This window comes from Betta splendens, chromosome 4 (genome assembly GCF_900634795.4).
Source record: "Betta splendens chromosome 4, fBetSpl5.4, whole genome shotgun sequence".
Taxonomy (NCBI): Eukaryota; Metazoa; Chordata; class Actinopteri; order Anabantiformes; family Osphronemidae; genus Betta; species Betta splendens.
This window is the reverse complement of record NC_040884.2, coordinates 12,909,979-12,930,844: the sequence shown is the minus strand read 5'-3', so window position 1 is coordinate 12,930,844 and position 20,866 is coordinate 12,909,979. Positions and strand designations below refer to the sequence as shown.

Sequence of the window (20,866 nt, the reverse complement as noted above, 5' to 3'; positions counted from 1 at the left end):
CCTGTCATCACTTTTTCTTTGTGTTAAATTATTGTTCTCTCTCTTCTGTCTTGTGCTGCTTGTTCTCCTTCCTTCCTTTCTCTTTTACTGTCATCCTCACCCACCTCTTACTGTGCTTAACTTATGTCTCTGTCTCTCTTCTCAATCCCTGTGCTTCAGAGGACTAGAACCCGCCTCCATCTCTGTCAATCAGCTGTGCTTCTGCTCCTGTGCACCTCCTTCCTCCTCCTGTGCAGCACAGACAGGCACACACAAACATTATCTAGCCAACCCACAGAGGCTTTGAGACACACACACACACACACACGAACACACACACACACACACACACACTGATTATGAGTACACTGTGATTCCACTGTTTGTTTCCTGTTTGCTGTTCTTCTTGGCCTTGTAAATGATGATCTCTGATGATAAATGTTAAGATTATTAATACTATCTATTTTGGGATTAGCATCAAATCCTGTACAAACCAACAGCACATTAGTTGTCTCTCCAATGTAATAGAGTCACAAGTCAAAATGTCCTCACTTTGATAGGAAAGTGCGTTTTTTGGTTCCCACTTCGATGCAAGTACACACACACACACACACACACACACACACACACACACACACACACACACACACACACACGAACACACACACACACACACACACACACACACTCCGGGGCTCAGACACCATCCAGCCCTTGTCCCCCCATCTCCAAACTCTGAACAAACCAGTTGTCAGTGCTGCAAGCTCCATCCATCAACACCCAGTGACCAGCACACACACACACACACACACACACACACACACACACACACACACACACACACACACACACACACACACACACACACACACACACACACACACACACACATAGATTTTTGCTGGGTTAATTTTCCCTGGATCTTTTTTGCTGTTTGACCTCTTGTTTTGCACTGTAGCCAGATAGACTGTGACTGAAGCTGTCCTCCAGTGGACACCCACTGATTCAAAACCAATTAAACCTGTTTGTTAGTATTTTATTCCAGATATCTGTTAATGAGTATCATGCTTCCAGGACTCACTGAAACCTCCAATCATCATCATTCTAAATTTTTTTTTACTTATTATCTTGTTTCATGAGCTGTTACTGATGATGATGACTGTAGATACAGTAGGATGATGCTGTTAGCAACAAACTGGGCCTCATTCATCGAGACTGAACACCATCGACACATGCCGTCTTTCTATCATCCTGTCTTTCCATTCCTGTAATGAAGAGCTGCACTTTCAACTGTCGATCACTTCTAAAAACAAGATTTTTTTGTGTTTCTTTCCTGAATCTCCACAAACACTGATCCATCCTGCACCGTCCTGTTCTGAAGTCTGCTTGTTTTACAGCAGTGAGCTTGTTTGTTTGTTGCCTGACATTGGGATGTCGATTACTTGGCGTCAGGCCTTAGCTGTGATGGCTGAAGCAGAGTGAAGTGTCTGACTGCACCGTGTGCTAATAAACTCTCTAACACCTGCACCTGGCTGAGTTTCTCTTTCTTCCTTTAACCGCCCTGAACTAAACCTCCTGTCTAACATCCACCTGCTGCTTCCTTCCTCCTCTTGGCTGTTTCCTGCTTTAGCCTTTTCTGCTGCCTGCAGTATTGTGTCCTGTACAGGAAGACCCTGCCATCCTATAAAGCTTAGAGGGAAACGGTTCTCTGCTGCTGAGAGTCACAAGTCTTTACAAAACACATGACTGTGTTACTTTTCCCTTTTGTCATATAGCAAAAATGATGATGTTGATGATGATGATGCATTTCTCCTCCCTGCAGCTTAAAATGCGTATACAGCAGTCGATGACAGGAAGGTTTGCTTTCTCTGAAAGCCCAATAACCAAGCATTTCATAGAAGCCATTTTAACTACTGTATTGTCTGACTGTGTGCCAGTCTACGTAGTGTGTCCTTCACTAGTTCCTGCACGAATGATCCCCGATTTGATACGAAAAACACATATTTTAAAGCCTTGACTGCTGCAAAATGTTGCAAAGCAAAATCAGAAGTGATGTTATGAATTCAGAGTAATGAGGCATGTGACTTACAGGAGAAGTCACTCAAGCCCCCAATAAAGAATAAAAACATTAGATCTGTTTGGACTGATGAAAGAACTAATCCTCCCTAATGAACACATCGGCCGCACATTGGCCGTGTTGGTTGGGTCTCAACCTCATATTCGACCCATATTTTGTTAAATTATCAGTGTGCTATGTAATGATAACCCAGGTCCGTTCGAACATGCTGCTCATCAATGGACTCACAGGTGAGCTATTGTGTTGCTCCTCGCACCTCTGGAGATCAGGCTGACCTGCGTGATGCCCTCCGTCAGCATGTATGCATTGGTGTGTGGTGCAGCGCGTCCTACTTAGAGGTAGAGAGACGTAGAGAAAGCGAGGGCTCACAGACTCACAGGCAAACAGCTACAGCAGGGCGAGCTCTCCAATGGTAAACAATATACAGATGGCCACTTGTCTTTAGTTTGACTGAGCACATCTGCTGCTTTCAAAGCCTAAAGCCATTATTTAATCATAGCATCTTTTGCTGTACCTTTTTGTTGCTATGACCACTCTCACGCTCTCAGATTCTTCATGTGAGCGTGAGAGACAGAACGTAAACATTTCCATTTGTTCTTGGTCATGCTTTTATTTGTTTGGCCTTTGGATCCAACTCACTGCAGGTAGGGCTTCAATGAACAGATGGGCAAAACGAACGAGCAGCAATTCTACCGGTAAAGGAGTAAAGGACGAAGGAATGATGCTGAAAAGTCACAACCTACTTTTCATTGTCAACTTCTTCGTACTTGACTGAAACGCTGTTAACTTGGAGGACGTTTCGTGTTTTAGTGCTGGATGAAGTATTCATGAAGCAGCTTTAATCCCCACGCTGGGAGGAAACCTTTAATTCCTCCCTCGCTGGTGTCTGCTCTGTGTCAGTGAGTGGGTTTAACTCGTGTGTACGTGTTTGATGGAATGTCTCCTCTTTAGCCTCGTGTCAAAATAGTGTATGAGCGTGACAGAGCTTTTTCGCCTTTAAGCTCCACACGTGAAGCAGCAACTAGTGATTCTCCTCCTCTCTGCTGCACTTTGATCACTTCATCTGCTGACGTGACAGGTAGCGACGGCACAAGCCCCTCTGGTGGGAGCTAAATGAAGCCCCCCTCTCTGCTCTGTAGCACGAATAGAAGCAAACAAGTGACTGAGGTTAGTTATAGGAACCCGTAATCGCACCAGTAACACAGACACTAATGTGAGGAAGCTCAAGACAAAGCTGGGATTAAAATTGCCGCAGAGGGAGTGTGTGTGTGTGTGTGTGTGTGTGTGTGTGTGTGTGTGTGTGTGTGTGTGTGTGTGTGTGTGTGTGTGTGTGTGTGTGTGTGTGTGTGTGTGTGTGTGTGTGTGTGTGTGTGTGTGTGTGTGTGTGTTAAAGGTAAAGCTACCTGCAGGTCTGTCCTCATCCACTCGCTTTTCCCTGGAAACACCAGAAAGCACCCACACGCTAAATTAATGTCATCACATCCAGTGCACCTTGTTTTCCACGTTCTGCCGCTGCACATCAGGCCCTGGCAGCGTCGACGCATCAGCCTCCTCGTGACTCGTCCTCTCCGCTCTCATGCTCCACACTTTAACCCCAACCCGTTTGTTATCATGGCCGGTAAAAAAGCCTCGGGCAGCGAACGCATGGACGGAGGGAACCAGACACCTCATCTTTGTATCGGAGCTACAGGAACAGTTAATGCAGCCAAATGCACAGGAGGAAACCCTATTAGAATCATAAAGACGGTCTCCGCTCCACGCGATGGTGGCGCCAGTCGGCCCAGATGTCGGCGAGTGGCTTAAAAATCTATGCAGATTTAGACTATGGAATCATTTTGGAAACCACTGTGAAATAAGCCCAGAGACTTCACTGTCTTCGTTCACTGTCAGTACAATGTTTGAACTTAGTAATGATGGACATATACTGAAGCTTTCTTTTATGCGTGACATGTGATTACTGTATGACATGAAACGTGATGGTAAATTACTAGCCAGTGTGATGTCATTCTCAGTAGATTGTAAAGCCTGTTTATCCTTTTCCAGTTGGTTCAGGCGGCATCAATAGGCAGCATTAAGCATCTCTAGCTCCTTCTCCTCGTCTAAATGTGAGCTTTCTGTGTGTGTGAGGTCTGTGCGTCCCTGCAGCTGCTGTAGGTGTAAAAGTTGATAGATTATATGAAAGCGTCAACACTTTGATCTTCCATAATAACCTGCATACAGACCTGCTGGAGGCTGAGGGCGATGTTTCACTGGTTATGAAGGAACCTTTTCATGGGTTGGACCACAAACCTTTGCTGTTCGATTATTACCAGCATTTATTTCAATTGTTCTCCATAATTATAATCCCATTGTGGCTGAGGATGAGCAGCACAGTCTAGTACTAGAGTGCTGTGTTGCCGTGTGCCTGTGGTCCTGCACTCAGCTGACCTCAGCTGGAGGAGCTGAGGCTGAGGAGAGGCTGGGGTCGGCTGGAGGACAGCTGTCCGCCTGGCTCATCCCAGATTAGAGCAGAACTATGGGGAGCCCCGCCGACTTTAAGATGGAAGAAGACTGAAACACAGCCAAGGCTGCTGTTAAGCTTACATGCTAGTAGGCAGCCATCATAAGCAAAGCAAATGTCTACATCAGCCACTGTGTGTCCTTGCTGTTGATTGTAGGACATGTCACATGAAAGCAAATTTTTCTAAAACTAATACTATGAAAACTAGTTGACTGACTAACTTCTACCTAGTGATATTGTGATAAACAACCTGGAGGTCTGGGTGAAGGATGAGGAACAACATTTCTACTGGCGCTTCTGTGTTTCATAGCACATCCGTGTTAACGGAAGGCTGTGTGTAGTTACTGCATAACAGACAGACTTCATGCTGTATGTGACAGGGAACATGCTGACGCCGGGTCAGCTGGAGGACAGACGTTAGCCCCCAGCCTGTCAAACACAAGGGCACGTGACTGGACAAGACGACTCCAGCTGCTGAGTGACCAACATCTGTAAAAGCCAGTTAAGACGAAGCTGAAGTCAGCTTGTGTGACATCTTCTTTAAATGGACCGGATGTTTAATGTTGAGTCTTTTTCTGTTTGCGTGCGTGCGTGCGTGCGTGTGGGAGAGAGACACCAGGCCATTGTCTTGGCCCAGGCCTGGCACAGGCTTCCTCTGACTGAGCAGTGGAAGATCAGTCTTTATGTTGTTGTTTATCTTAGTTTTGGGCCAACTTTCGAATCTTATGAACATGTTTAAAAAAATAAAAAGCTCTCGCATGTTTTGCGGCGGTTAAAAATGTGTGTGTGTGTTTGTTGTATAAAGTGATAGAGGATGATACACGCGCCGGTGCTTCAAATGGCTCAGATGCTGTTTGGGGGAAATTAAAAAGTTGATTGATCTAAAGCTGTGGACATGTATGTGGACAGACAATGAAAATGCATGGTACCATTTGTAGCCAGAAATGGACTAATATGTGTCTCAGTCTCTTCATGGCTCTAAGACACAATTTAAAGTGAGCCAAAAATGAGGAATAGAGAGTAACTGCAGCACAAGGGTTTATGGCCCGACTCCTGGATGTGCTGCCTGTCCTCAGACCAACCTCACGCTGCTGCGGTGCTATTTTTATTGCATCCATGCATCGTTGGGATCAGGCCAGACTCCAGCCAAGTCAACACCGCCTCACTTTGTTTTGCCTCCATGCTGAGTGTGTACATTACAGTCTTTGTGGGTACTACCTGGATGCCTCTGAAGTAGAGTACTCATAGTAGACTTCATCATCATTGTGATGTACCTCAGCCAGCCGCCCTCCCTCATTAGCTGAGTAGTCAGTCACTCAGGTTGAGTGTCAACACATTTGTACTGTATGCGTGAAGCAGTTTCCTTAGACTCAAGTATTAGAATGAAGATCCATCGGAAAAGAGTGTAACAAAGTTGCTACAGGCACCTTGAACCATAGATCAGTCAGGAAATTGGCCTGAAATGTTTGATGGATTCACATTCACTACATACGTGTTACGCCCTACTCTTACTTACTCTGAGGGATTTCAGAGATTCAGATTTCAGAGCAGCGTCCTTCAGCACCTTGGACAGCAACAACCTGGGTCCATGTAGCTCCATACCACAAACATCTGGGCTGTAAAGTCTAGACTCATTAGGCAACTGAAGGAGGTGGACTAGTCCAAGGTCTCATATGCCATGAGTCAGCTTCAGAAACAGCAGTACCAGCTTCCACCTGTTCCACTGCATTGTACGCTCAGCTCTTTAGGTGCACTTGTTTTGTCCACCTTGACCTTGAGGATCTGCTGATCGTGAGCTCAATTCCTTTATTTTATGAGAGAGAAGCACATACAGAGACTGAAGCTGAAAACTGAGACGCTTATTGAGTGGAGCGGTGACCCTGCCCACGGAGTGTTTTCTGTGCACACCATGGCCCCTGTGTGTGTCTGATAAACAGAGGCGTGTGTGACTTTGGGTGGCGTCCTGTCTGCTTGCCTCACTGTCAGCCTCTGTGGATGCTGCTGGGAGAGAGCTGCCACTGGCGCCTCTTTCCTTCCATTCCCTACTCCTCATGTCTTTCCCGCTTACCCACATTCCTCGCTTTCCTTCATCCAACATTACTACACTTCACCTGCACAAAGCAGAGTTAGATCTTCCAGTGGGGTCTCTCATTCCTCCACTTTGGACCTGTAGCAGAGTTGAAGGGTGACTGCAGGAGTAGGGGGGAGGGGGGCGGCGGGTAACTGCGAGGGGAGGCGCTTGCTGACAAGGCCCAGGACCTGAACCAGACAGACAGTGAAACGTCACAGCAAAGCCAGACTCCCTGACTGCGACTGCTTTCTAGTGCGTGTGTTTGTGCCAGCTGTGTGTGCGTGTGTGTGAGACTGTGTGTGATGGGGGGTTCACAGTGGCAGTAGCTCAGAGCCAGCTGAGGCTGCAGTGGAGACAGACAGAGACAGAGGCGCTGAGCAGCACTTAGCCAGCGCTGTGTGTTGAACTGTGTGGAGCCACCGTATCCGCTTTTCAGAGGGGATTCGCCAGGTGAGGATACGCGAGCGCGTTCACGCCGACCCACACGGGTGAGTTGCGTCTAATAGGACTGGTTGTGTTTGATAGCTGATGGGTGTGCGTGTGTGTCGTTGCTGCAGGTTGTCAGCTGACCACGGGGGGACCGGCTTCTGTTCCACACGCAGAGCCACAAGGAGAGGTACGAGTGCACTCGCTGGACCAGAGGCCGGCCGTGGCTGCAGACCTCCTCTCAGGTACGAAGCCTCTGGATCCCTCACAGGGACCTGTTACTGTACCTGTTGCTTTCAGTCCGGTGATTCATTATGTGAAAAGGCCTCAAAGACTCAAAGTTGTGCTGTGACTCACGGCATACGACCTGTAAAAGCAATTTAGTTATTAATGGAGCAGAACTCTTTGTTTCCATCTCTACTGATGACATTGTGCCATCATCTCCTCACCTTTCCTTCTCCCCCTCCGTTTGATCTGGTTCTCACGCTTTCACCTCCTCTTCTTGTCCCTTGTCTTCCACACACAGCCCCCATGGCAGGTTATTCAGATCCTCTGGCTTCTCAGACCTGCCCTGCCAACACCATGGATTCTGGCCTGATGGGAGCTTTGTCAGGTATAGTTTCAATATTTCCTCATACTTCCTCTCTGATGCTAAAAATGGATTTGGAGCGTGCTTCATAACTCATGCTGTTCTTCTCCAGTTACCAGATACCTTCACAGTAAACATTACACATACTGCCTGTAAATGAAAGTGCTCACCTTTACGCTCCTGTTCCAGGAACAGTGTGGTTCCACGTGCTACAAATGCTGCCTGTAAATATTGTCCAGCCCTCGTACATAATTTACCTTTACTGGTTATATACTGGTACATAGTGTTCATCAGTGTTACAGAGAAGAATGCTGGTAATTCAGATCATCAGGGCGTGAGGTAAAACCACATGAGGCTGTTCTCCTGTTGGTCAAAGGGAGCTATTGTAGTGTAGATGGTGTGTATCATTTACTCTAAAACCACTACCTTTGTGTTGGCCTGTGTTCTTCAGGCTTATCCCAGCCTGATGTGATGGGGACGAACGTGGACGTGGGAGCTGCAGCAGTCCAAGGCGGCAGGCCTCCCAGTATAGCGGAGCCCCAGCATCCCACACCTCCAGCAGCGTCCGAGGCCCCCAAAGAGCACAGCCCCATGCTTCCTGAACCCCAGCCCCCTCGCAGCCCTTTAGACCTGCCAGCAGGTAACTCACACAGCGAATGAAAACGTCTGTTAGCCTGCAAAGCTTTTAGAGCCATGGTGGTGACGTTACCTCTTTACCTCATACCTGACTTTACCAGAATTTACTACTAAATTACATATGTTTTAGCAGTCTGTATTTTTCATAGTACAGTGAAGCCATGAATAAAACATGCGTGTGAGGCTGCAGTGTTGTGGCTGTGTCACCACAGCTGTACCGTGTGTGTGTGTGTGTGTGTGTGTGTGTGTGCGTGTGTGTGTGTGTGTGTGTGTGTGTGTGTGTGTGTGTGTGTGTGTGTGCGTGTGCGTGTGTCTGGATCAGTCATTATAAAAGATACGAAGACACATAAAGAGAAGCTGCTTGTGTCTCTGCTGCCTGGGTCTCGCTAACACCTGATGTGGCAGATCTCTGTCGACCTGTTTATATATGACAATTGTATTCTGTCTGTGTCTTATTGGTTCTGAACACTGTACCAGCTGAATCATATGTTGTCTGGCAAATAACCCACACTCAAAAACGTTGAACAGTATTAAAGGAGAAATGTCTGCTGGTCATCTCTGCCTTGCAGAAAGTGATTGTGTGTATGTCTAGTGTATGATTTCACTATCGCATGATGACTTAATAACCGGCTCTCCTTTCCCTGTTAAAGACACTGAGCTCCATCACATCTGATGGCGTCTGGGGTCCTTAATTATCCAGTAAACAGCGTCTTAGCTCACACTCGCATCTCTTTACTGTACATGTAACGCAATATTTAAAAACAGATACTGTAAACAGAATCAGGTCACAGTGGAATGAATTAAGTCAAACCTTTATGATATATCGCAGACTGTGTTATTGTGTTTATGCCGTTTCTATAGATTCTGTGGCATAAGCGCCACACAGTCACAGCAGCTCATCCACGCCCCAACACTCAACATGTGAAGTCAGTGGGTTGGGAGCATTCTGGGTTGTACAAGCCCTTGGTTTAGATGATCTGCCATGGTTGTTGCAGTTCAACTGGTCTAACTCTGATCAACAGAGTATTATAGCAAATTGTACATGTTATACGTACATCATAGTATATCATAAGTAAGTGTATGTGGGAGTGGGACGGCGACTGCAGCAGCGGATGCTCCCTCAGCGTAATGGGATTGTGCAACACAGCATTTAAGTCATTTTGATCCATTTGGTTTCCTTTGCCACAGCCAATTACTGCACATAGGGCACGGGGAAGCGTTCTGCCACGGCTTTATTAACATGAAATATGGCCCTCTGAGAGCCACTTTACTACGGGGGTTGACAGCTGCTCCACTTTAGCTGTTCTTCTGTAAACTAGAAGTAAACTGGGCCAAAGTACAGAACCAAGGCTGCTCTCCTCCATCGTTAGGTTTCATCTACCTCACATTCCTCGATTGTTGTCTGTCTGTTTAATTTTACTTCAGTCTTATTAAATCCCAAACCGATAAAGGCTGTTTTTGTTATAGCACAATTAGACACAAATTGATTTAGTCTTTGCATGTCTTCTGTATCTTTAGCTTTTTAGTGTTGTAGTGTATTTGTATCCTATTTTCTTTCTAAATTAGAACAAACAAACCATTTCTTGTGCTCAAACCCGTCTGCCACTTTAAACTCTCCCCTCTTCACCCACAACAAGGTGCCTTAGGTGACTTCTGGCAAGACCCGGCTGGCATCCGACCAGCAGACCTCCCTTTCACTCCCAGTGTCTCCACCATGATCAGTCGCCATGCTGGCAATCTTGCAGCCAGCCCCGAGGAGCCGCCTGACGGCTGGGCCACGCGGGAGAGTAGCGCCTACGCAGGGGGCGACGAGAAGGAGGGAGACGGCTCGGACCGCAAACAGAAGAAGAAGAAGAAAAGACGACAGAAAGACGAGGGAGCCTATGATTACCTCGAGGCCAGGGGCCACTCGGAGGCGCAAGCACAGGGAGACGACACGCCCGCAGAGGAGTTCTACCACAGAATAGGTCCGAGGCGGGACAAAGATGGTGGCTGGGAGGAGCAGCTGGGAAAGGGGGGGGGCAGGGGGAAGAGAGGAAAGAGCAGGAAGAAGCTTCCAGAGGAGTGGGCGGTGATGGCGGAGCCATTCGTTCCTTCGTCGGCAGCAGCCTCACAAATCACAGAGGTGATGATGGACACGGGGAGTCCAGGCCAAGCAACCAGCCAGAGCCCCTGGACGAAGGAGGTCCAGTCAGATGACAGCCCTATCTCCGCCCCCGTGTCCCAGGACCTGACCCCAGCTTCTGTTCCCATCAGCCCCCTGGTCCTGAACAGTGAGCTGAAGGCCACAGCAGCTCCATTCACCATGCCCTCCACCAACATCTCCCTGCCTGTGGCCCTCAGCCCCAGTGACCCATTCGATCTGCTGATGGATGTGGAGAATGGCAGCAGCCAGGCCTTCTCTCCACCTTTCTCTCCAGAGGGCAAATCAGCGGCTGCTGATTTGGTTGATAGTGGGATATTTGACATCTCCAGTTCTCTCCACCAGGCTTGTGTGCAGGTCCTCCCTGAGGGAGACATTTTGGCCTTCAGCCCCGCCCCCCAGCCGAACCCGGTCATTCCCCCCAAAGGTGAGGTTTTAGCCTCAGCTCCACCCCTCTCACCCTCTGATGCCTCATGGCTCCTGGGCGAGTCGCAGATTAGCAGCAACACAGAGCTTTTTGACTTCAATAGCATGAGCCCGTCGGGCGCTTTGCCCCTAGGCTTGTCCTTGGACGCCCCGAGCCCAGCGCCTCTCCGCTCCCCTAAAACCACAGCGCAGGAATTCCAGCCCAAGGAGCAGAAAGATGCCAAATCATCCCAGAACCAATCCAAGAAGCATCACTCTTCATCGGCTTGCTCCCCTATAGCCAGCCCCGCCTCCCCAGGAGATAAACAGCTTCCTCCCCAGGCATCCTCCCCTTCGTCAGGTCCAGGATCTGGTCTTAACCCTGCAGCTAAGCCCTTCTTCCCCAGCTTTGCTGATCCCATGGACGAACCAGCTGTGGCCCCTGTTGCCCCTGTGATTGAAGGTTGGTTCCCATCAACCCTGGAAACTGGTGTAATACGTAAAGTAACTAATAGGAAATACAAATAACCTGTTCTCATGCATGTCCTCTCCTCCAAGCTTGATTAGTTCACACATTCGAAGCTGATTTAAAACAACCTTGTGGGCAGAATTTATTGCTTGGGTGTTCTCTTACTAATTTACTGTATGGTGACCGTTATCGTGTATTGTTCTGTGCATGGACACTTCCTAACGTCTTCAGACATGCCTCGCTCCCCTGGGCATGTTCGGTTTGGTCTGTCTGTAAGTGATTAACCTGCAGCAGGGTGATCTAGCATTAAACCAGCTGTGGACTTGAAGCTCTGACAGTGTTGCTGTCAACAGGTGTGCTGCTACTAACCAATCACAATCTTTCTCTTTGGTGACATCACTCCCATATCAGAGCACCCTTTTCTTCTTCTCATGTCCAGGTGTATGTGTTAACACCTAATCTGGTCCCTTTGCATCCAGGGTGTGGTGTCCTTCTCCTTTCTCCCGTGTTAACCACGTTTGCCTCACTAGCTGCCAGTTTTAACCTGTAGAAAAGGAAAACGCCTCATTCATGATGTTAACTCACCTCTGTGGCAGCAGAAGCCACGTCCTGCTAAAAATAAGTTGTTCTAAATGTCAGATGGTAACTGTTGTTTTTTTGCTTCTACTTTCCATGTTTGTTGATGCCTGTTGCATTGGCTGCTTCTACACTGAAGGTGAGTTCTAATTCTAAGTCTCTATTTGTTACAACAGGTGGTGGGGCTGTTGTTGTAGGGCATTAGGCTTGTTTGCAGGTAATAATGTATTACTTGTGTTGTGACAGATGCGTTTACTGCGCTTACCTAAAATCATTTGCTTTTGGTTGTAAATGAAATATTGGCATTACAAGGAAACGTTTATCACATTATATATTTTCCTACAGAATGGTTTTGCAGTGAGTTCAGAGTTTGGCCAGAGACGATGAAGATGCATCCTGGATGCATCTAAAGCTTTTCAGACAGCTGGGACCTGAGGGGGGGGCACAAGTAACAATTACATGTTTACAATAAAAAGAACATGTAGAATAGATTACACACTTTAAGGGAAGGCTCCATAGGACTGGGAGTAGTGAGGGTAATGCCAGCCACAGATGAGCTGTTAAAAATAGAACAGTTTTACTGTCGTAACTGATGTGAATAATCATCAGTTTCCTTTCCACATTTCACATTAAGATGGAAACGGAACACAGATGTAGTGTTGGCCCTTTACTCTGTGCTGCATGTTCGTCATCTGTGCATTCGTTTGTGTGCTGTAGGTGCACCTTTGTGCCCATGCGTGTGTACATTCAGTCCTGGTATCTGCTGTGCTGCTGCGACTTACGGTGATGCCGACGAGCAGAGGCTTCATTTTCTTGTCGTTCCTTCCAAGCCTTCCTGCCTCTGCCTCCCAGTGGAGGCTGTAATGAGGACTGAGCCAGCCTTCAGCAGAATTCCTGAAACTAGCTATTAAGCAGCTTTGATCAATGCCCCGTCCTCCACTAGCAAAAGCTCCTATTAGTATTTTTTCCATGTAGATAAAACTTTTTCTCTTTCTGTCTTTGTGGAGAAACCGTTGGTTCAGGCTGCTGGATTCACATTTTTGGTTGAGATTATCTCTAATACACAAAGTGGCTGTTTAATGTGTTATGGGATGTAATGTGCTGCAGGTCCATATAAATAAAAAAATAAATAAAACAGCACTTCACTGTGGCAAACGCAGCTGTTTTGTGTAATTAAAGCTCTTGTCAAAGGGCAGGGGTGGGTCCCTGTCACCAAGAGGGTTATTTAAGCCTGGAAAGAGAGAGACTGTGGAGGGTTATAGCTGGCAGGATTTAAAGATGCAGTTACAATAGAAATATAAGCAGTAAGGTCACAAAGAGTCTCTAATTAGCCTGGAAGGTAAAACACTGCTACATGTGGAGCGATGCTGGGGCTCAGGACTCGGACATGTGTAGTACTGTATGGACACATCCACGGCTCCTTCAGAGCTCATTAGACATTCAAGAGCGACTCCAAGCTCTGATGTCAGTCTGCTCACGCTCATGTCTGACTTACTGTATGCTGAACACACCTAATGCAAGGGTGTGTCGAGTAAATGGTCCAGTTAAGGCTCCACGTAATGTTTTCTAATGTGGAGACTGTGTTTGTGTATGAACACACCAACCTGACAGGGTCTGTGTGATGTTGGGTCAGTATCCAGTTCATAGTGTGTTATTACTGCTCAGTGATGCTTCACAGCTTCTGTCTCATTTCTTATCCTTGTTTTCTTGTTGTTCCTTCTACTTATAACACACAAAGTCAAATTAAAAAAAAAAAGATGCGACACCAAAATAACCAGGAGGGACAACCAGGCCTCATCACAGCACCACCTGCCCTCCCACCACCGAACCTACCCCTGCGATCCTGTCTCCTCACACAGACACATGCAAAGCAGAGCTGAGTCATCGGGCTATTCGAGGACAAACACAAATCCTCAAAAGGCAGGCGGCGGGCGCGAATGTCCTGGATCAGCGCTCTGTTCTGTACCACAGTGCGCTTTGCTGTTGGTGGGGCCATAGGTGGTTCGATGGCGGCCCAGGAGGGACACTCGTACAGTAGGGCTCCATCCCTTAATGCCTTGTGACAGCTTTAGGGGGAAGTGTTGAGGTTTAGCCTTGTTGACTCTGTTAGCCAGCAGCTAAGTGCAGGACAAGAGAGTGAGTGACTCCGGGGGGATTTGTTCTGAAGATGCACCGGGCAGCTCACACACACATGGCCTGGAGTCAGAGCCAGGGCTGTTTCTTAGATATTAGCATATGTGTCGACTGGGTCAGTGGAAAGTTTGGCGACTTTAACATTTGTCTCCTGCATTGCACACAAAAGCAGAAAGTAAACCGTTTGCAGGGATGAGCCCATAAAGTCTGTCCCTGTTCTGTTAAAAGAACTCGACCTGATTTCTCACTATTTTTTTTTCAGCTTTGCTTATGTGGCAGGTGATATCACAAGTAGGACTGTGCTGTGCTGTGTGTTTGCAGTGTCCTTCCAAGGCTCCTGTCAACTGTTAGCTTCACCAAGCACATATTTGGCCTCTTTAATAGGTTCAACCTGAAAGAAAAACGATTCAGTGACCTAAATTAGCTAAACGTTTGCAGATTCAGCCCTAAATAGCAAAACGTATTCAGTAAATAGATGCTTAAACCGAGGCGTGTGACTCCTGAACAGGCCGAGACCAGACACACTAAGCGGTGATAGAGTAAATAAAATACATGGATGGATGGAGAGAGACCAGAGGAAGAAGATGAACTAATCCCTTGATTTAGGAACGTCATCAGTTTTAGCCTCAGACAATCAAGCTGCACACATTAAGCTGAGTGAAGCACATCTTCCTGGCAGCTCATAATGACTCAGTCACTCCTTTATCAGTGACTTTCTCTTTTGGATATTGAAAGCTGTATTTAACAGGAGGCAAACTGTGTAAATGGACCCTGTTCTGTCGAGTAAGAATAATCTGGTGCTGCAGCGCTTCCTTCTTTCTAACCTGTGATGAGTGTGTGGCTGTGACACAGGTTGACTAATCCACAGTGGAAGTGGAATTGAAATGCCAACCGAGGCTTAATATAGACCTGACTCTGCTACAATACAGAGCTCTGACTTTGTTCACACACCAGCGAACAGCATCAGCAGCAGTCTAATAATAACATAATCTCCCCCTTTAATACAAACACTCTTCATTCTCCTTTTGTGTTTGGAGTCAAATCAAAATATTGAACATTTCTCATAGTCTCCAAATTCTTCATATATAATATTTATAAGAATGAAAGGGTGGATTCTGTTTTTTCTGCACTAAATGTAGCATGTAGTCAAAGATGCCACTGGCTAGTGGGGCTTTTCCTATGTGAATGCTTTAGATTAATTTAGCCTCAGCAGGGATCTCTGTCCCTTTAGCGTCCAGCTGTATGAGCTGACCTCTACCATAGTCGACAAACAAGTCAGTAAATATAATAATTATAGATGGATGACAGATCTCGTAAACACAGGATCTGAAGTTTCATGGTTTTTGTCAATGACAAAGATTAGATTACACTAAATTGGCCAAAGGCGCCACATTCATTCATTATGGATGATGAAGTTAGATCAGGCAGCTGCAGCTGCTTCTAAGACACAGACTGAGGGAACTGTAGAGCCGCCGGTTATTAGGACATTAATTATTAAGAATAAAAGAGATAAAAGCTTTACTACCTACTGTTAAGGACAATTCCCCTAATTATATGGAGATGAAGTAATAAGAATTCATAAGGAATTAGACAAAATGTGATTAGAAACCTCTTTTTTTGTGTTCAGCTGATCAGTCATCCAACAGGTAGAAGGTTGTGCCCTTGAACCTGTAGGATAACATTGGAAAGTCAATGTGGAGCAGTTGCAGCTCATGTGTGATTGGGTCAGATCATAGACAGACAGATTCTGATTATCCAGCAGCACCTGTTAATGCTGTTGTGGATTTGTACCATGTGCATCGGTACCATGCAGATTTCTTTATTTATTCAACTTAAAAGCTTAATCACTGAATCACGTGTTGTTAATTAACTGTAGACTAAGATAAGATAGGACATACTTTATTGATCCCCTCGGGGCAAATTGTTTTCTCTGACTTTGACCCATACCCTCATTGGGGGCAGCCAGTCTGAAGTGACCTGTTTGGCTGAATGGGCCTCTCTGGGGTTTGTAATGCATCAATAACCCCACCACACACACACACACACACACACACACACACACACACACACACACACACACACACACACACACACACACACACACACACACACACACACACACACACACACACACACACACCATCACCAGCAAACATCCCTCTAAACCATTTTCCCCAACCTCCCACATGGCTGCACAGCCATGAGGAACTGGTTACTATAGCAACAGGAGGCTGTTGCTTTGGCGACTCATAGGGAGGGGGGCTACTCTGAAGACAATGGATGCTTAAGATGGATGGGGAGCAAAGATGTGATTAAGCTATAAATAGATGTCGCTGAGGAATGTCTCACATTCAACACACACACACACACACACACACACACACACACACACACACACACATGCGTCTGTGATCACCATCCCTAGCTTTTAGAGCGACAAAACCCCATTTTCTATCTGGCAGATTTAGATATGCTACATATCAATGAGCTGTATGAGATTTTCATTTCTTTTTGGTCCAGTGATACTGTACATACTGTACTGTACAAGATCTTCAGCAACAGGGTCCAACTCACTGTTTAACTGATTCCTTCTTTAATGACCCCAGACTTAGCCCAGTCAGATGTCTGTCACTTCTTGGTGAACACAATGCCTGCCTAAAATGGGCTCATAACCCTAACTCATACCCCTAACCCATCTGTTTGCCCTCCGAGTGGCCTGCTTGGGGTCACAGAGGCACAGCAGGGTTATGTAACTCTCTGTATAATGTGTGCCTTTGCTGTCCAACCAGTCAGACATGATGAGCTCATTGTTTTAGTGGCCTGTGTGTCTGCGTTGTCTCCTAGAGCTCAGGTGACAGTTTGTACTTCAACAGTAAATCAGACAGAAGAAATGGGAGAAGCCATGAGATGCGACGTTGACGGTGCTCTGGCCTGGAGCGCGTCTGCCCACCTGTCCGCCTGCACCCTCCCTGTCTGTCTGCAGGTGGAAGGTGGATGAAAGTGACACACTGTGACTTTGATAGATGTGCTGGTTCAGGACGCAGCCACTGAGATTCAGCTGTAGTGACAGGCTGCCTTTAAATGATACGGAGGGAAGAACAGAACAGATAAATACAAATACAGCTTTGAAATTGATTGAAAGGCTCTCAGCATTTACACTAGACATTTAACCACCTTATCTGTAAAGGTATAAATGTGCAGCTGCAGTTTTCTTTTTTTTTCCTTTTTTTAACTTAAAATAACTATATTATTGTATTATGTGTATATGTATTATCAACAGTTATTCAGTCTTGTCTTGTGAATGTGACCTGGTCTTAGCCCTGGCAAAAGCCACTTCCTACAGTAGTGTGTCCTGTAGTGCAGACTGTATCTGCCTGATTGTTCCTGACACCCCCCCCGCTGTGCATCTCCTCACACTTCTTTCAAGTCAAGCTCATGTTGGGTCACCAAATACCAAACCTGTGTGCACCTTGATGAAAATGCCACGTCCCTGCAGCAAAGGCCTGCCGTTCACTGTGGGCTGTCGAGCAGCAGAACACCATGTTCTGCACACGTTGACATGCTGGGGATGATTTCAGGTTTTCATAGGACTTGCATTTAGTTACTTTACTGGAAAAAACCTACATGATGCACAGGGTACAGTATGAGTCAGACAGGAGACAGGGATGGAACATAGGACGTGATGAAGGGCCCGGTCGGACCTTTTGGTCTGTTGTTTGCCGTCCCTGCTTTACCAGAGTCCTCATTGTTTCATTCCCGTCTCCGTACTGCCACCATCCTCCCTCTGTCCCCGTTTGCCCGTCTGCCTTTTTTGATTGTGTTCAGCCTTCAGTCTGAAGTGACACAGGAACGTTTATAACCGCCGGCTGTTTTGACTGGCGCTGGGCACATGGATGAAGCTCATCTCATTCCGACCACCCCTGCTTCCCCTCACACTGACCTTTGCCTTAAACTGTATGCTGGCTGCCTCAGAGGACCCACTCACATGTAACAGTCCTTTTCCTTGTATTAGATCCCTGAAAGCTGTGGCACACAGCCTGTCTATTAACAGCTTCCCTGGCAGATACAGCTCTCCTGCAGCGCCTCCTGCGATGTGTCACCAGACACTAGTGACAAGTGTCTAATATTGTTCATCCTGAGACTTTGCCCACATCCTGTGTGCCTAGAAATCAGTCGTTCACCTGAGAGGTCAGGAGCCTGATCCTTTGACCCAACGAACCCTCCATCTCCATCCATCTCATGCTGCCGCAGTTACTCCACCAGTCAGCACCGTCTGGCTCATACTAATTGCTGCTAGTGTTGTCTTACTGTATCTGCTACAGTACCTTTATTGTAATTCACCACTTTGGAGCAACAATTAATGCATTTGATTCGCAGTGCTCCATTTGCAGTTTGTTTTGACCTTCACCATAGACACAGAAGCATCACTGTGTGAAAGTAGTGCACGCAGTTTAAACTTGTTATTACTAATGTAGGAAGCAGGCAGGTCTCTGTTGCTGCCACTTTAAATCACAACGGGTTTTGTTATGAGGACAGAATAGGTTGAGGTAGAGTTTACTGTAAGTCGTCTTATGACTCTGTTTTGCTCAGGTTTGCCTCGGTGCGTCTCACCAGTGTGTGTCTCTGGTTGTGCCTGTATAAGCACGTCTGTCTCGTCAGCCTCGTGTATGTCACCTTGGTTGTGCAGGCATAAGCATAAATGTCTTTGTGTGGTGCAGACGTGACTGGAACCATGTCTGTTTTCTCCTCACATGCTGTTGTTACCATCCATGAGGATTTACTGAGCTTCTATTTTTGTAGGTCTGAGCGGTGAGACTTTACCCTTCATCCACCTGTTTTCACTCTTATTATCCTGATAATATTATTAAGTCTCATAGTACTCACTTGAAGATGTTCATATGTTTGGTTTTTGGCAGATTAGGCAGTTTCCAATGAAACAGCAGCAGAAGGAGCGTGAGAAGCGTAAATCATTGAAGGTGAATCATTGCAGTGCTGTGATGGGCCGTGCATACATTCATCAGCGGCATAGGTGAACTGTCTGGACAGTGTGTGACCACGAGACAGAATCAGACAAACGATGTGGTCGGGGGGAAAAAGATGCGGAGTGAAAAGGCAAACAGGCAGGGGATTACTCACTCCACCACAGTGGGCGGGGCCTGGGAGCTGGCAGGAGCCAATTGGCAGCCACAACTTGGTCACATGATATCTGTAACCATCAGCGAGAGAAGCAAAGAGAGAGAGAGACAGAAAGAGGGAGGGAGGAAGAGAGCGATCCGCTCATCCCGTTCACCCTCAGTGTGTGTTTCAGTTCACAACAGAGCTACAACACAAGACAATCTACAGACACGGCTCATCTGAGTGGCTGAGCCATAGGAAACAACGCCGCGTGACAAGAAAAGAGGGACAGGGAAAGTGGTGAAGATCACCTTTAGGCACCCGAGACTGAGACAAAGAAAGGAGAGACAGCATGTCTTCTCTCTCGGATCAGCAGGCGGGCTCTCCTTTCTCAGACTATAGTGAGCTGTGCAAGGTGCCCTCCCTGTCGCCCACGGTGCCAGCGCAGAGCTGGGACTGGCAGCACCCAGGCATGGGCACCCCGAGGGGCCTGGTGGCCGGTGAGGGGCCGCTGGCACCAGCCGGACTCACCGACGAGGACAAGCTGTGCTGCAGGGGCAGCATGGATGCGGGCAGAGCCGGGGGCATCTCTGGAAGCGCCTCCCTGGGCAGCGCGGGGGAGAGCCCCGACAGCCCGCCCTCGTCCTCCCCATCCCCGGCGTCCCCTGGACGGATGCCCTCCGCCCTTGGCACGTGTGGTGGCACCAGCCGAGGGTCCTTGCCACCGGTTCCTGGATCCCCAGCTCAATGCGTGGAGCCTCCGCACTCAGCGATGGAGGCGTCTCCGGTCGAAGGCGACTCGTGGAACAAGTCCAGCCCAAAGGTTGCAATGCCCCAGGTGTCCCCCAACTACTGTGTTATCAAGAACAACTTGTTGGAGAGAGATGATGAGGTTGTGGCTGGAGCAGGAGCAGGAGCACCTCTGGGAACCCTGCACTTGTCCAGGGGCTCGTCTGGAGACAACAGCGAGCAGGAGGAGGTCGATGAAGAAGACGAGGAGCTGGAGCCTTGCTTCATGGGGCGCGCCCAACAGCAGAGGAAAGCCATGCGGCGAGCGATGTCCGAGTGTTCCCACCTGTCGGTTCCCACCAGCCTGGAGCTGCCCGATAAGTACCCAGGAGGAGACGGGCCGGTGCCGGAGCAGCTGGCGTCGCCCATGGGAGTGGTGCGTCGCTCGCCTCACTCCATGAAGCGCTCGCTGACTGTTGCAGAGGATCAGCCTCCGACGCCTCCACCCACCCTCTCGGCTGCAGGCACCACTCACGCTGACCTGCGGCCGCCCCCCGCTGGGCCCCGGCCGTCCCCGTTCCCACTGAGGGACGGCAGCACCGGCCTCACTCTGCCGTCAGCACACTCTCCAGTGGAGGACTTTACGGAGCCAGGGCTTGGTGGCATCGTGCTTCCAGTGCCGTTAAGCCCCAAAGGCTTTGGGATGGACAGCGGCTCTGTGGTGACCGCCGGCTCTAGCAGTAATAAAGTGGATATGACACTCAACATGGGTGCGAGTGTAGACTGTGGGACTGGCATGAAACCACCAGTGGCAGGGGACACTGGCGGTGAGGTTGCCATTTGTGGCCTGAATTCCACCACCAACCCCTTCATCACAGCTAATGGTAGGTGAAGGTCATGTTTTGTTTGTTGCCTAAATGAGCGAGACAACGTCTGAATCAGGTGCTTTCTGTTTAGTTTTCAGAGCGTCCGCACGAGGGACGCGTTCAAATTTAAAATAAGAGTGTTACTCATAGTG

General features: G+C 47.8%; 1 protein-coding gene across 10 annotated transcripts in view; it reads left to right on the top strand.

The window, feature by feature from the left end:
• Positions 1-20,866, top strand: part of LOC114854511 (microtubule-associated protein 4) — a 49,080-nt gene that overhangs the window by 14,174 nt on the left and 14,040 nt on the right. For 8 of the 10 annotated variants that reach the window (XM_029148969.3, XM_055508259.1, XM_041070644.2 and 5 more), the window contains 4 exons: positions 7,185-7,298; positions 7,580-7,666; positions 8,094-8,282; positions 9,916-11,289. In XM_029148969.3, the coding sequence (XP_029004802.1) occupies positions 7,185-7,298; positions 7,580-7,666; positions 8,094-8,282; positions 9,916-11,289 (1,764 nt within the window). Of the gene's footprint in view, positions 1-6,836; positions 7,078-7,184; positions 7,299-7,579; positions 7,667-8,093; positions 8,283-9,915; positions 11,290-18,606; positions 20,733-20,866 lie in introns of those variants that run through there. The other 2 variants (XM_041070645.2, XM_041070646.2) reach the window with 2 other exon arrangements.